The sequence below is a fragment of the Monodon monoceros genome, unplaced genomic scaffold (genome assembly GCF_005190385.1).
Source record: "Monodon monoceros isolate NGI ecotype Baffin Bay Population unplaced genomic scaffold, NGI_Narwhal_1 Super_Scaffold_2, whole genome shotgun sequence".
NCBI lineage: Eukaryota > Metazoa > Chordata > Mammalia > Artiodactyla > Monodontidae > Monodon > Monodon monoceros.
The window spans coordinates 90,636,367-90,652,556 of record NW_021703776.1 but is presented as its reverse complement, the minus strand read 5'-3'; the positions used below and the strand labels follow the sequence as shown (position 1 = coordinate 90,652,556).

Here is a 16,190-nt window from a genome sequence, read left to right as displayed (position 1 = left end):
ATTCTTGGTATTAGAGAAGCCAAGTATAACAAAAGGATAAATAAAAAGAACTTTAAGGCCTATTAGAGCCAGAGGGTCAAATCAGAGGTTCATATGGAAGACAATCATTCCGGTCATGAGTTCTGTGTACAAACACTTGGTTAAATATTGTGGTTAGTTCTTTATTAAAAGTCAAGACTCTGGGTAGGAGGCATTCTAGGCTTGCCCCATTATAAAAGCTTAGTTAAAGCTGAAAATAAAATAGAAACTCCAAGTAGTAAGAGATTCCAAGTAAGAACAGACTGACTCAATGACTTACTTATAAAAATTAGTAGTTTCCAAATAGGGGTTAACTCAGAAACAGGAAGTGCTGACTCCCTGCTCCTAAGCCTATAATATTAGGTAAAAATTAGAGAAATGTATTAACCCTAGAGGTTACTGACTGTACTGGTCTATCCCAAATATATACAAATTCATATCTGAGAGCAGTTTAAGTACACATCCCTCACACATATACTTTAATATTTTTTTTCTAAGAATTCTAATGTTTTAGTATATGGGGACAATAAAATATACCTGAATAAATTCATGGGAATTACTAACCCAAATAATCATGTCTCATATGCCCTTAGACAATCAACTCAGTCCAGAGAAATAGGGGATGTCTATTCAGGAAAGTGGAAAAAGAAGACAAGGGGGGCTTCCCTGGTGGTGCAGTCGTTGAGAGTCCGCCTGCCGATGCAGGGGACACGGGTTTGTGCCCTGGTCCGGGAAGATCCCACATGCCGCGGAGCAGCTGCGCCCGTGAGCCATGGCCATTGAGCCTGCGCGTCCGGAGCCTGTGCTCCGCAACGGGAGAGGCCACAACAGTGAGAGGCCCACGTAATGCAAAAAAAAAAAAAAAAAAAAAGAAGACAAGGGGGCATAAGAAAGTAGTCACTAAAAGGGAAAAAATTCAACTCTGAACACTAGGGCTTGTAGAATTAGAGGCACACTCTCAGTGAAATAAAAAGCAGATGAGCTCCAAGAAAACTAGAAGATTCGTTTTAAGACAGACATGGCAGGAATTAACAGAGATGCTTCTTTGAGATGTTATATCCCAAGGATGATTTTTTGTTTCTCTCAGAAGAGAAAGAGTTGTCCCCTTACAGAAGAGTAAAATATAAAAGGACTGTCTCAGTCACAGGAAAAAGACCTGATCTAGAAAACTTAGGGCTCTTAGGTAAAAAAAAAAAAAAAAAAAAAAAAAAGGAGCTAGTCAGATCCCAGATTTTGGAATCTGGGACAGCTCTGATGAGTAATGGTTACACTGTTTATTGAATCTAAGGTTTAAAAGGGAGCTAGGTAAAAGGAGGTGGAACAGACAGGAAGCACCTGCAGGCAGACAGAATCAATCTGAAAACCCCTGGCTAAAATAAAGAATAGGAACAAGAAATTCCTCTGTGTCCATGCTACTAGCATACTAGGTTATGTGTTTTTTGAGTCCATGGAGACCAAAATGATTTTTTACGTACTTCAGGAGAAAGAGAGATTGCATTAATTAAAATAGTTATCAAAACCAATAAGCTAATCCAACCTTTATATCTCATGAGAAACTATCTCCATTATATATTTAAAAGACAGGAATCGTAGTATTGGAAACACTGCCTTGTTTCTTTGTATATGATGCTACTGAACCACCAAAAGTAGGCATACATTATTTTCATCAGAGAGGAATTTGCTGCTTTTCCCAGGACCACTTCCTTTTTGCCCATTTCTGCTTGTAGCCAATTATATGCTCAATTTCTGGAACAATGGTCAAAATTTATAAGCCTTATAAGGTTTGTAAGTACAGCTTATGTGACCATAGTCTTAGAACGTGCAACTTCATTAATGTTAAACTCTAGATAAGGGTGAAAATTATCACTAATTTAAATATAATTTATATCATAAACCAGCTTTCACCCTTTCCTTTCCAACTTAACATCTGTCTTCTCCACACTGCCTCCGTCCTACCCCACAAAAATGATTCTTCATTAAAGCACACTTTCCATTTGGCTATAAATGTCTGTATGAATTATAATAAACCTCACTGGATACTAATGGAATTATTTTCCCCACATCTGAATCAAAGTAGAAGGAAAGTACACCAAATTTAATACAAACAATCAGAACTGTCCCAGAAAGATATTTTCACATAACGTGACAAAGAATGCATTTAAATCTAGGATAATATTCAACCCATACAGCAGTCACTTGCTCTGGCAGTTATAACACTGAAAGCTTTGATTATCATAAGGGGTCCCGGAGAACCAATGTATGTAGAAGCATCGTTTTGCTAAGAAACAAATGTTAATCACACATGCTGTGAGGCCAAAAGGGAAGAGCTAATGCATGAGACTAGCCAACCACTCAGCATCTGTACCTCAAAGGCCTACTATACTTTTTAATGACTTCTTAAGGTTTAAATAATTTTCAAGGTTTCTTAATCAAAGAAGAAAATTACTTACTCCAGAAGAATATTATTCATATCCTGTGTAAAGAATTTTTTCCTTCCTTCTTCATCAAAAAGTTTGGCAGCCTAGAGAAACACAAGATTGTCAATATAACTCTCAATAAACACATTACACATTATATGCTTCCATATCTATTTACTTAGAATAAGCTCCTTGAGGGTGGGGCTATGATTAACTTCACTTTGTCCCAGCTTATTACCTGGCATGAGCAGGCAATGAAACACTGCTGAAACAAAATTTAGCATACATAACATTCTTCCCTGTTATGTCTGTATTTCATTTTCCTGAATTTTCCTAAATTTAAAAAGTTACACAGGGGCTTCCCTGATGGCGCAGTGGTTAAGAATCTGCCTGCCAATGCAGGGGACATGGGTTTGAGCCCTGGTCCGGGAAGATCCCTGGTCCGTGGAGCAACTAAGCCCATGCGCCAACAACTACCGAGCCTGCGCTCTAGAGCCCGTGAGCCACAACTACTGAGCCCGTGTGCCACAACTACTGAAGCCCACGCGCCTAGAGCCCATGCTCCACAAGAGAATTCACTGCAATAAGAAGGCTGCGCACTGCAATGAAGAGTAGCCCCCGCTTGCAGCTACTAGAGAAAGCCCGCATGCAGCAACAAAGACCCAACGCAGCCAAAAATAAATAAAATAAATTTATATTTTTTAAAAGTTACACATATAAGACTTTTTATGGGTGCTATGGGTGTCTTGTGTATTTTGAGTATCTGTAAGGTTTGTTTATCAATTCTTGCTGTGATCTCCAAGATAAGAGAAAGCAGATGTCTCATTTTCTACAAGACAATACTGTCCAACGTGTCTGATATTCTATATATTATACTCATTACCATGTTTAATCTTCATAACAGATAGTGACATTGGTATTATAGCTCCCATTTTACAAACAAGGAACCTAAATCTTACAGAAGTTACATGATAATGCCCCCAAATCACACTGCTAGTAAGTGGTGAATCCAGGACTCAGACCAGAAGCTTTCTGACTTCAACTGTACAACACTGTCACCCTGTACAAAGATACTCAGCTTACTGCAGCCAGTCTGGGTTCTACCTAATTACTAACAATGAAAAAATTAGCCACAGTCATTATCAAGGGATAAGCAACAATTAATTCAATGAGGATAAGAATATTTTCATCACTGTGTTTGTCATCTTAACCAGTTTACCAGAAACAAAGAGTATGCAAACCAAGACACTGTACCATAAGCAAAATTTACTGGGGAAATAACAAAAGATAGTTTATCTTGAGGTGCCCAAGATGTAAGACATCGAGAGGCCTGATCCAATAATCTGAGCAAGTCACATGCTGACTCTGTCAGTCGGCAGATTGATAATTTTACACTGTTTGACAACATCACATTCTGTAAATAGAGGAGGACAATTTCTGAGATGTGCCTCAGTGCTTCTTAGAAAGGATGAAGACTGGGTATGTATAGGGAGAAGAAATATAGGAAGAAAGCCAGAATGGAAACTAAACTTCAAGAAAGAGAATCAAAAGAAGTCAAGAGGCTGAACAGTGGAAGATATGTTACAAAGTGAGAAAAGAGCAACAAGAAGAAAGTCCTTATCAGACAGATATGAGCATTTTAGGCAACAATGAATTCTCATCTCCTGAAGAAAAAAATACCATCTCCTATTTCAAAGAAAAAAATACAGAGAATTCACAAATACTAATAAGTGAAATGAATCTTCTTATTGATAATTTCCTACTAAGAGGTTAGGAAGTAGCTGTTCTAATCCTAGCATGGCTACTACAGAAAGAGTTTTTAGTATATGAGATATAACAGCACCTTACAAGATTGAAACACACTCATTACTAATCAATTCTGTTTATTAAGTGAATATGAATGGCATATAACACAGTGGACGGAGTGCAAGTTATAAAGCATGATGGTCCTGCCTTTAAATCCTGACTTTGCATCAAGCCTCACCCATTTAAAAATTATGTGGCCTTGGGAAATTTCTGAACCTTACTTTCCTCATCTATTAAATGGAAGAATACTACCTACCTCACATAATTGTTGGAGGATTAGACTCCACAGTATATACAGTATTCTAAGCCTATTCAGGGAACTGTCTCCTGAACAATAAATGATGTCTTGTGAAGCTGTGGGTCCCAGGAGCACTGCACTCAATACAAGGTATAGGTTTTTGCTAAATAAATAATAGCTGTTATTATTAATTATATATTGAAAAACCTGGATTACATCCCTAGCACTTTTTATTTAAAACATAAAAGAAACTAAAGATTTTAGGGGCAACATGGGATAGCAAAAAGCATGTACTACTGAGTCAGGTGAACCCCTGTGTTTAAATTCAGGTTCCACCACTTACTAGTTGTGTGGACTGACCAAGCTATTCAACCTACCTCCACTTAAGTTTGTTAACCATAAAAAGGAAATAATACCTACACTTCATACATAAAGTGGTTAAGAATAGTAAATAAAAAACCTATTTGATTAATAAAATGATTGTATACTTTTCAAAAAATAAGCACAGAAAATAGCAAAAGAATGAAAAACAAAGGAGGGGAGGGAACAATAAAACAGAATATAAAAGAAAATGACAGAATAAAGATGAATTATATATCATTATCATTATAACAGTGGTAGGTAAGATAAAATCTTAAAGATAAAATCTTAAAAAAGACTCAGATGAGGTCGATAAACAAATTTCCATTTACATGCTGTCTATAAGAGAAAGAGCTAAAATAAGTCAAAAAATAAAAGAATTCAAAAAAAAAAGAGCTAAAATGAAGGTAAATGATGGGAAAAGCTATACCATGCAAAAATAAAGAGAAAGGAGTCTACAGTAAAATCAGACAAAACTGAATTCAAGGTGAAAAGCGTTAATAGCACAGAAAGGGTCACCTTCAAATGATAAATATCACAACAGAGATCTAGCCATCAAGAATTTTATGGGCCAACAAACAATACAGCATAGAAATAAACAAAGCAGAGGACTTCCCTGGTGGCACAGTGGTTAAGAATCCACCTGCCAATGCAGGGGACACAGGTTCGAGCCCTGGTCCGGGAAGATCCCTCATGCCACAGAGCAACTAAGCCCATGCACCACAACTACTGAAACCTGCGTGCCACAACTACTGAAGCCCGTGTGCCTAGAGCCTGTGCTCTGCAACAAAGAGAAGCCATTGCAACAAGAAGCCCATGCACTGCAATGAAGAGTAGACCCCACTCGCCGCAACTAGAGAAAGCCCGCGCGCAGCAACGAAGACCCAGTGCAGCCAAAAAAAATTAAATAAATAAAATAAAAATAGCTCATGAGTAAAATAAAAGATACTTAGAAATAAATGACAGTGAAAATCTTACAAAAAAAAGTAAAAAGAAAACAAAGCAAAAACTATGGTAAATACAAGTTATAACCTAAAAAACACTGGCAATGAGATACTTGAGCACAACTCTCTAAGTCCTGAACTAATAAATAAAGTACCTTAAAATAAGTAAAAATGTAAGAGAATTTAATGAGCCACAACCTCAGAAGAAATGCTAAAGAACAAAAACAGAAAAAAGAATAGAACTGATAAACAGAATCCATGAGTCAGTTGTTGGAAAAATTAGATAAATCTCTCGCTTCCCTAATTCAGAAAGAGTTAAGAGAAATAAATACAACATAGAGATTAATAAATTTAAAATGTGATTTAAATGGTTACTATAACCCTAGAAGAAAGACACAACTTGTAGAATAATCCATACATTATACTTCGACTAACAATTATTTTTAATAACAACATATTTGCAAATGCGTGGATTAAAATCCAGAAAAATAAGTAGTTTAATAGTCGTTATCCCTGTTGGGGGTGGGGAATGTCTGATTATGGGGCATCTTTCCCTAAGTATAAAATACAATTGGGGGCTTCCCTGGTGGCGCAGTGGTTGGGAGTCTGCCTGCCGATGCAAGGGACGCAGGTTTGTGCCCTGGTCCGGGAGGATCCCATGTGCCGCGGAGCGGCTGTGCCCGTGAGCCATGGCCGCTGAGCCTGCGCGTCTGGAGCCTGTTGCTCCGTGGTGGGAGAGGCCCCAGCGGTGAGAGGCCCGCGTACCGCAAAAAAAAAAAACCAAAAAACAATTGGGACTTCCCTGGTGGTCCAGTGGTTAAGAATCTGCCTTCCAATGCAGGGGATGAGGGTTCGATCCCTAGTCAGGGAACCAAGATCCCACAGGCCTTGGGGCCACTAAGCCCGCACCGCAACTAGAGAAGGCCGAGAGCCACAAGGAAGACCCAGTGCAGCCAAAAAAAAAAAAAAAAAAATTTATATTGAGTGTACAACTTCTGTAATCAGGAGAAAAAAAAAGAGGACTAAAACATGGCACGGGTTCAAACAAACATGCTAAAGTAATTTAAAAAAGGCATTTTAAGCAAGGTTTGAAACATTTTAAGTCAAAATTATATTTCCCTGAGATCAAAGGGAGAAGTGTACTGACACACCTGGATTTGCAGCTAGTTAAATAAAGATTATGTACCCAAGTCAATCGGGAGAGGAATCTACTGTGAAATGCTAAAATCTCAACTCTTAGAAGTTTGTCTAGTGAGAACACAATGTATGCTTACTAAAGCTGCTGATTAGCTGGTAAGGACTAGCTGGTAAAATCGATTGTAGAATAACTAGTTGTTAACAATAGTCGGGACCAAGTTCAAGTACACTTCTGCATTGTTACTATTTGTTCCTACCTTTCTTCTATTTTCTTTACATGACTATGTATGTATTTATGAAACCTATGCAGAAAAATATAAAGTGAAGTGAGATAATAAAACCAACTTTTATCCATGTTATAACTATATTTAAAAGAAAAAGACTATGCATAGAGTCAATGCTTAAAAGGAAATATAGAAAATAAAGTTACTTCTAAGTAGTTAGGATTATAGGTTATTATTTTTGCCTGAAAGTAATTATTGTTACGTTTGTGCAGCAAACACAACACAAGAAAATTATCACACTTACTACACGGAGGTCTTCGATACGTTTTTCAAGAAGGACAGGCAGACCCTCTGGGAGTGTAGGTACCACCTTGGGCATAACTTGAGAGGCATAGGTTGGCTGGGTGGTGTTTCCATTCTCTCCTCCTGACTCAGACAGGGGGCTACCATTAGAAGCAGCATCCAGTAATCTGTCAAAGTCGAAATCATCTAGCATCTCTAGGGCATTTTCAGCTTCCTGAAATAGTTCATGTTCATTTGTGCTAACAAAAATGGGGAGGTCCGGATCAGCACTATTTAGATTTAAGTCCGAGACATCATTCCCCAATGCCACAGCAGCAGAGGGGGTTTTATGCAGAGAGGAGGTCGAGAAGTTCACTGGGACTTTAGGGTTAGACTCCTTCCTTAATGCATCCTTCTCTTTTTGAAATTTTCTTATCATGGCAGCTAGAGAAAGAGAATCTTTATAACGTTTCTTCTTTTTTTCAGATTTGTGTGAATTTAGAGCCACAACTCTGTGAAGAAAAAAGTGATCAGTTAGGCTATGTATGATTTTAAAGGTTAAAACCCCAATAAGCAGGCACAGAATTAAAATAATCATTTGATAGGTGAGGAAGCAAATTTGTTACTAAATTACACTTTTACAATGGCATCTTCATCATCATCTGGATTGTCACTTATGAAAGGCAGGTGAATGGCCATTAGAGTGAAGAAAATGAAATAACGTCAACAGAAATAAACAAAACTGAATAGAGCTCTGGTTTATTAAGTATACGAAGTTAGGCAATTCCCTGGCGGTCCATTGGTTAGGACTCCTTACTTTCACTGCCAAGGATGCAGGTTCAATCCCTGGTCGTGCATCTAAGATCCCGCAAGCCCCTCAGCGTGGCCAAAATTAAAAAAAATAAAAGGAAATGAAAGTATACGAAGTTAAACTTACTACTCTGTTTGGAATGTTCATTCTTTAGCACATCTATAAAGTAGGCACCTAAAGAATTAACGAAGTAAAGAAATGCACTTTTGCTGAAAACAGAGTTGATTACAACCAGAGAAACCTACATAATACACCTTCACACTGGTACCCCAGGTGGTTTGTGCTACAAACTGCCAAAGAAATGCAAAATGTCTGTGTCAATCTGTGAGCCTTCATTCATTACCATGTCTTCTATCCAGACCCTATTCTATCTGCTACTACCTTCTGATCATTTTTCACTTTCCATTCTAGGAACAGCGTTCTGAGGCTTTTGGATAGATACGTGTAATTTTCAATGACAACTTTCTCCCTATAGGGACTAAGAGGAAAGGGTGGTCTCTGTTTAGCTATCACCTTCTCTAAAAAATCTTTTCTAAATTTTATGGTTTATATGCTTCTACGTGCACTACAGAACCTAAAAGATTATTAGTGCCTTACAGGTAGGCCAGTGTTTCATTTACTGTTATATATCCAAAACCCAGACAGTGTCTGGTACACAGTAAGCACTTAGTAAATATTTGCTGAATGAAATCAGTTTACAAATATGAGAAAATGATAAACTCAATAAAAGGCATTACTTACAGTTTTTGTTCATAAAGAAGTTTACTTGTAAATAATGAATATTTAAAACAACCAGTAGTAATATTTTTTTTTCTTAATAATTTCTTAATGACTCAGGGATCACTATAATCTCAGGTTTAGCAGGGGATAAGTACCTCCCTACATCAACTCTGGAGATACTGACAGCCCCAAATTCAGATGTACCTCCTCTGCTAGGGAGGGGAGGAAAACCCAGCCTCTCACAAGTTTTTGTCCCTTGACTCTACCTTGACTCTACAAAAAAAGCCATAGAGAAGTAGAGACAAATGGTAGCTTTATGACTGCAAGGTACAAACTTTTATTCTTATGACTTTTTTTTCTTTTCTTTTTCTTTCTTTCTGTTCATGGTTGTGCCTCGCGGCTTGCGGGATCTTGGTTCCCCACCAGGGATCAGGAATTTCACCCAGGCCCAGGCAGTGAAAGTGCTGAGTCCTAACCACTGTACCGCCAGGGAATTCCCTCTTACGACTTAATAAGGCTTTTGAGAAATTCTACTTGGTTTTTTAGAGGCCATATCATTACCTAAAGTCACAAGCGTTAAGAATAGCTAAGTAAAATCAATGACTTTTAAAAAAATATTAAAACGACCATAAATCGTTTATACAAAGACTACTGCCAATTGTCAATCCCCAGGCATCTAAGCTCAGTTTTAGTACAAGAAAATTAAAATAACATGTTCAATGTTTGTACCATCTTTTCAAACTGGTTCCTGTTGATAAAATGTTGTAATGAGCAAAATACTTAACAAATTTGTAAATCTGATCTAAAACACCTTAATCTCTAAGATGACTTCTACTTATTAATATTATTAAAATATAAGTTGATAAGTCACTGACATTTATAAATACTGTATTAAATTAGACCCAGCTAAGCTGAACTAATTAATGCTAAATATATCTTTCTAAAAGGAGAGTTTGTCATGCTACAACACTAGTTCCCTCATTATGTCTAATTTCACATACCCCAGTTGTTTCGGTACTTTTTTCCTTGGCTTCTTCTCCTTTTCCCCTTCCTCTTTCCGCTTCCGCTTCTTCAACTCAATATCATCTTCTTTCATTTTGGGAATCTACAAAATGATTAAATGCATAACTTACCTAAGTATTACTGCTTTACTCGCTGATGTTATCAATCCAGCATCCAGGGCAAATGGTTTTTCTCAAATTTCAGGGCGCATAAGAATTGCTTGTTAAAAATGCAGATTCTTTGGGTCCATGAGAACTCCCACCCCTGGTTTTGGTTCAGTTAAAGGTTTGGTAGAGCCTTTCTGTTTTTTTTTTTTGGTTTTTTTTTTTTTGCGGTACGCGGGCCTCTCACTGTCGTGGCCTCTCCCGTTGCGGAGCACAGGCTCCGGACGCGCAGGCTCAGCGGCCGTGGCTCAAGGGCTTAGTTGCTCCGTGGCATGTGGGATCTTCCCGGACCAGGACACAAACCCGTGTCCCCTGCATCGGGCAGGCGGACTCTCAACCACTGCGCCACCAGGGAAGCCCTAATCTGCATTTTAAACAAACATTTTGGTGATTCTGGTACAAATATGTCTTTGGCTCACACTTCAAGGAACGCTTATCTAAGGACATTCTATTAATTTCCCAAATACAATATATATATTCTATAAAATTTGCTTTACATCTTAGGAAAAGTAACAGCTATTAACAGTCATTTCCATATCAAGTCTTAACGTATCCTAAAACCTCAACCTTATCCAGAAACAGATTATTAGACTAGATATGGAGAGAGAAGTTTTAAAAGAAAGTATTATAATTATATTAAAATTATAATAGAATTTTATGATATAAAAATAAATTTCCCCATATCTACATAATTTTACTTTAAAGCATGTAATTAACTATAAATTCATTAAACAATGGTTAGCATTTTACTTTTCCTTATATTCACAGCTGTAAAGTACAAGTAAAAATCAAAAAATATATCCTTTTAATTGAATGCTCTCATTACTGTTGCAATGTCGGATAAACTCACTTTGGGTGGCTTGTGCTTTTGGTTGTCTGTAGTATCTTCTTCTTCAGTATCTGAAGCTTGGCGAAACTGGAGAGTGCCAGTGTTGATATAAAACCCTCCATATTTTGTTGTTAGAGAAGCAGGAACTAATTCGTCATACTAGGTTTAAAAAAAAGGCTTCAGATATATCTTATCTTTAATTCTATAAATATGTCAAAGAAATTCAATCACCATGTCAGAATCTTCCTTAAATCTTAACTGCAAAACTAGCTGCAATGAGGATGTTTGTGAATAAATAAAGAAAAAGTTACTATCTGGAATAGAAATGAGCTCTGATCATTCAATATTTAAGAAATGAACTTCTGGAATACTGAAGCAGATTCTAAATATATCATCTGCCGAGAAAAATTGAAGGATCACTGCTATTCTTAATGACAAATGATTCTGATAAGAAATTGAAACAAGTTAAAACAGATGACTGAATGTCCAGGAAGCAAATTAACTTCATTTCTTACCATATTGGTATATAATTTTATTCATAAAGAGATTATAAAAAATAAAAGGTTATTTCTTCTGCCTTAGCTCTAAGCTTTTAAGTAGGGAATATTTTTTAAACATATAAAAGAAAAATAGCATATATATATGTTTTAAAGGGAAGTAGAAAAAGAACTGCCCTGTTTGGTAAGCATACACCGAGGGCCCATAATGAGCGAGGCACTTGGCTTCGAAAAAGAGACTCAAATTGTCTAAATCAGTCTGAATGTACTCTAAGCCTAGATTTTAAGGTTTATCATTATCTCACCTGATGAAGATGAAGAAAAAACAATCATTAAATGGAAGGCCAGTCTTAACTAAACGAAGATGTTCATGGCAGAAGAGAAAAAAAGGAACTACTTATCTAACAAAAGCAAGATACCTGCTACCGGGTTCCCCAGAACTCTATTTAAGGGTTTTCTTCATATTACATAATTAGTCTTCAAGAAAGTCATATTTGTAAGGAAAATTCTTTGCCATGGGCAAAAAATATACAGAACATATTAATTATTCTAAAAATATTAAGGCTAAGTACAAAAGTTGTGATTTTAACCTGTATCATTTTAAATTACATGGAAAATGGAAAAAGAAAGAATGTACATTTAATCATATTGAATCAAAAAGGAATGAAGTTAGAAAAAGAAAAAAGGAATGTACTCCTTTCTTGTCGCTCCACTTCAAGGGCTACTACTGTACAAAGACCTACAGGCAAGACCTTCAGAAAGGACCCAGTACTATCTGCAAGTAAAGGAGTGATGTGAGGAGTAAAGGATTAAAAGTGAAAAGGCTCTGTAGTAATTATTTTGAAAATGTGTCATTTTGATAAGATAAATACACCTGTACTTTTTGCTTACATATACTTGTATACTGCTTTATAATTTTCAATGCTTCTTCATGTAAATTATTTCACTTGATCTTCCTGATACCCTTTTGAGGCAAGGAAAATAAATATTCCCATTTTATAAGTGAAAACCAAATTCAGAGAGGTTAAGAACCTTGCCAGAGTACTTTTATTAGTTTATGGCAGAGTCACTGACTGTTTCCCAGCCCATCCACTATACCAAGCAGCATCTCATGTGGAAAACACACTCATCACTAGGTTACCAGGCAATGTGGATGTGTTCAATGTCTGTCTTCTTCTGCAGTATTCTGCTGAGCTTTCCCTATCAGAACACTTTTCAGAACAAACTCTTTATGCATATTTGATTTAGCCTTTTTGTTTTTGTTTTTTTTTTCAAATTTAACTGGGTAGACTGTAGTTTTATTTGCTAAATCTGGCAACCACACTAAAGTGACACAATCAATAAGTGACAGAGCAAGGATTAATACACAGCCTTCACTGCACTGTGAATTATAAATGTGCCAAGCATTTTTTTTGTAAGGTACAGGAAATATTCTGGGTTTTTTTGTTTGTTTGTTTTTATTGAGGTAATATTGGTTTATAACCTTACATAAGTTTCACATGTACATTATATTTCTACTTCTGTATAATTTAGCTTTTTAAGTACAATGTATTAAGAGGCAATGGATCACTGAACTTGAGAATCAGATTTACTAGATCCTTTGCCAACAACTAGCTATTGTGACCAAGAATAAATCACTTAACATCAATACTTCAGGGTTGTAAAACAGGAACAATATTACTTATTTCACAAAGTTCTAGTGAAATTTAAAAGAGATAACCTAAATAAAAGCATTACTCATGTCTGGTATTATTATTATTTCTCAATAACAAAAACATTTTCTTTCGGTCTTTTAAAAATTTGGCAGCATAAGTGTTAAGACTAAAAATAATATTCAAAAGCATTTATTTTCAGATATTATAGTAGTAAGTAGTATACAATTCTGAAAGTTAATTAGAACCAGATTATTATCACTCTCTATCGAATAATATATGAAAAGTGAAAGCCTACTGGTGGGAACTCCCTGGAGGTCCAGTGGTTAGGACTCCACACTTTCACTGCTGAGGGCCCAGGTTCAATCCCTGGTCAGGGAACTAAGATCCCACAGGGCCACAAGGCACGTGGCACAGCAAAAAAAAAAAAAAAAAAAAAAAAAAGGCCAACTGGCAATACAATCATTTTAAAAAACAGAGAATTATTTGGTTGGCTCCTAAGTGTTTTATGTCTGAATTATTGAATTATAATGAGAACCAAATAATCTATTAAGGACAATGATACAAAGTTATTTTGCAAGTCAATAAACAACCTGTGCTTTAGTTCAATTTCCTCGTATAAAACAGGGACCTAACTTGTCCTATAAATGTCAGTAATTGTATAACTTATACAACTTATACCTATAAAATTTATCCTTATTTATTAGAGCAGTGGCTTTCAAATTTTCTTCACCACAACCCAAGTGGAAAATATACTACACATCAAAAGCCAGTGCATGGTACAAACACACACACATAATAAAAATCACATAATGTACCAGTGGTTTACTGTTAATAGCTCCTATTCTATTCTATTTTATTCTCTTTAAAAATGCTGGCCACAGTCTCTAAACTGATACACAGGTCCAATTATGGGTTATAAAAATCTGTTTGAAAAACACTTTATTCAAATATTTGGAATGCTACAAAGGAAAATATTAAAAATGCTATTTATGAAAGGTTACATACTATATGATTCCAACTATATGACATTCTGCAAAGGGCAAAACTATGGAGACAATAAAAAGATTAGTGGCTGCAGGTGTTAGGGAGGGATGAATAGGCAGAGCACATACTTTTTTAGGGCTGTGAAACTATGCTGTATGACAGTATAATGGTGGGCACATGTCATTACACATTTGTTAAAACCCACAGAATGTACAACACCAAGAGTAAATCCTAAGGTAAACTATGCACTTTGGGTGATGATGCGTCAATGTAGGTTCTTGGACTGTAACTAGTATACCACTCTGGTGGGGGAACGCTGATAATGGAAGCTGTGTTGTGAGGGCAGGTAGTATATGGGAAATTTCTGCACCTTCCATTCAATTCTGCTGTGAACCTAAAACTGCTCTAAAAAAATTAACTTTACTAATTTTTAAAAAATATTTATTTATTTATTTATTTGGCTGCACGGGGTCTTAGTTGCGGCATGTGGGATCTTTTCTTTTTTTTAGTTCAGCATGCAGGATCCCTAGTTCCTTGACCAGGGATTGAATACAGGCACCCTGCATTGGGAGTGCAGAGTCTTAACCACTGGATCACCAGGAAGTCCCAAGTTTATTAATTTTTTAAAAATTCTATTTATGTAAACCTGAGTACATGGAATGTCCATTTATATATGGTTGAGTTCCCTCTTGGGTTACTTAGAATTCAAAAATCTACTTTACATATAATGTTAACACCAGTACCAATGCTTTATACTTGCATTATGCTTTTCAGCATGTCATTATCTTGAGTCTCAGAGTACAAATTCTGCTGGGCAAGCCACTCATAACAGAGAAAACTGGGTGATGCTAAAATAAAAGACTTGCTCCTGGTCCACAGTGAATTAGAAACCAAGTGAGGTCTAGAATCTAGGACTTTTGACTTGAATGCCAAATCAAGGTCAATACTGTTGAAAACATTCCATGCCCTAACCTACAAAAAGGCTGACAACATTTTTGGTAACAGGAAATCCTCTCTACTCCAAAGGCACTGTCAACATTTTATTTCTACAGACTAGGCTTGTAAACCAGTTTATATCAGGACACCAAAATAACACAGGAGTATGACAGGGTATCTTGTACACCTTATGCTGGAAGTCCTTCCTATCACTCTCTTACCACTATATGCCTTGTCATCATCTACACAACCAAGCACTGTAGTAACAGGAAAGAGAGGTACTAATTTGTAGGTAGTATAACAGCAGCCTTAGGGTCACTTTCTGTATATCCTAAGTAATCACTGAACACTGCAGAGGATATAATCCAGGGATTAGATTACTCTACTACACTGAGAAGAATGTAAGAACATATACCTTACCGACCCACCTAACAAGACATGCCTTTATTTATTTGCTGTGTGATCAACGGACTGCTGTAGTCCTGAAATGCTCTCCTGAATTCCTCTTCCTTTTATAAGAGAAAGAGGATTCCAATGCAAAAGCTGTAGGGCTTGATCAAAACAGACAGTGATAAGGCCTGGCATTCAATTACCGCCACTGTAGTAAGGTTTGGCAGCAATAAAAATATTAAGTACATTTTAAAGACATCTGCCAGATTAACTTCAACCCAATAGCTCCAGTCTTCAAGATTACGTGGTTCTTATCTGGAAGTCATTTCAAAAATATACCTGCTCAAGTTTGGGAATATCAATAAAAATTCAAGATGTAAATACCCTTTGATCAATAAATCCCACTGCTAGAAATTTACCCTACACATGTATTTATACTATATAATTATCTTACATACATACTCAAGTACACAAAGAGAAATGTATACAGATGCTCAACTATTTGTAATCACATAAAACTGGAAACAATTTAGATGTATACTGAAAGGGGATTAGTTAGTAAAAACACTTGCTGAAACATTTAGTTTTTCCTTGAATTCTACTATCCAAATAAAGAATTGCTGCTATATTAAAGATACATTACTCACAGCCTCTGAATTATCAATAAATGGATCTGTCTCATCATAGCCAAAGCCTATATCGATTAAATCTTGTAGCCGATCCTTCCGGTGTTTACGGGGCTTCCCACCCTGTGAAGAACAGATATGTTAGACTGA

General features: G+C 36.4%; 1 protein-coding gene across 5 annotated transcripts in view; it reads right to left on the bottom strand.

The window, feature by feature from the left end:
• The window catches only part of UBN2 (ubinuclein 2), an 88,120-nt gene that overhangs the window by 46,739 nt on the left and 25,191 nt on the right, over positions 1-16,190 (bottom strand). For 3 of the 5 annotated variants that reach the window (XM_029233357.1, XM_029233360.1, XM_029233356.1), the window contains exons 3-7: positions 16,062-16,163; positions 10,974-11,111; positions 9,959-10,062; positions 7,449-7,938; positions 2,469-2,539 (exon numbers count right to left, since the gene is read on the bottom strand). In XM_029233357.1, coding sequence (XP_029089190.1) covers positions 2,469-2,539; positions 7,449-7,938; positions 9,959-10,062; positions 10,974-11,111; positions 16,062-16,163 — 905 coding nt within the window. The remainder of the gene's footprint in view (positions 1-2,468; positions 2,540-7,448; positions 7,939-9,958; positions 10,063-10,973; positions 11,112-16,061; positions 16,164-16,190) is intronic. The other 2 variants (XM_029233358.1, XM_029233359.1) reach the window with 1 other exon arrangement.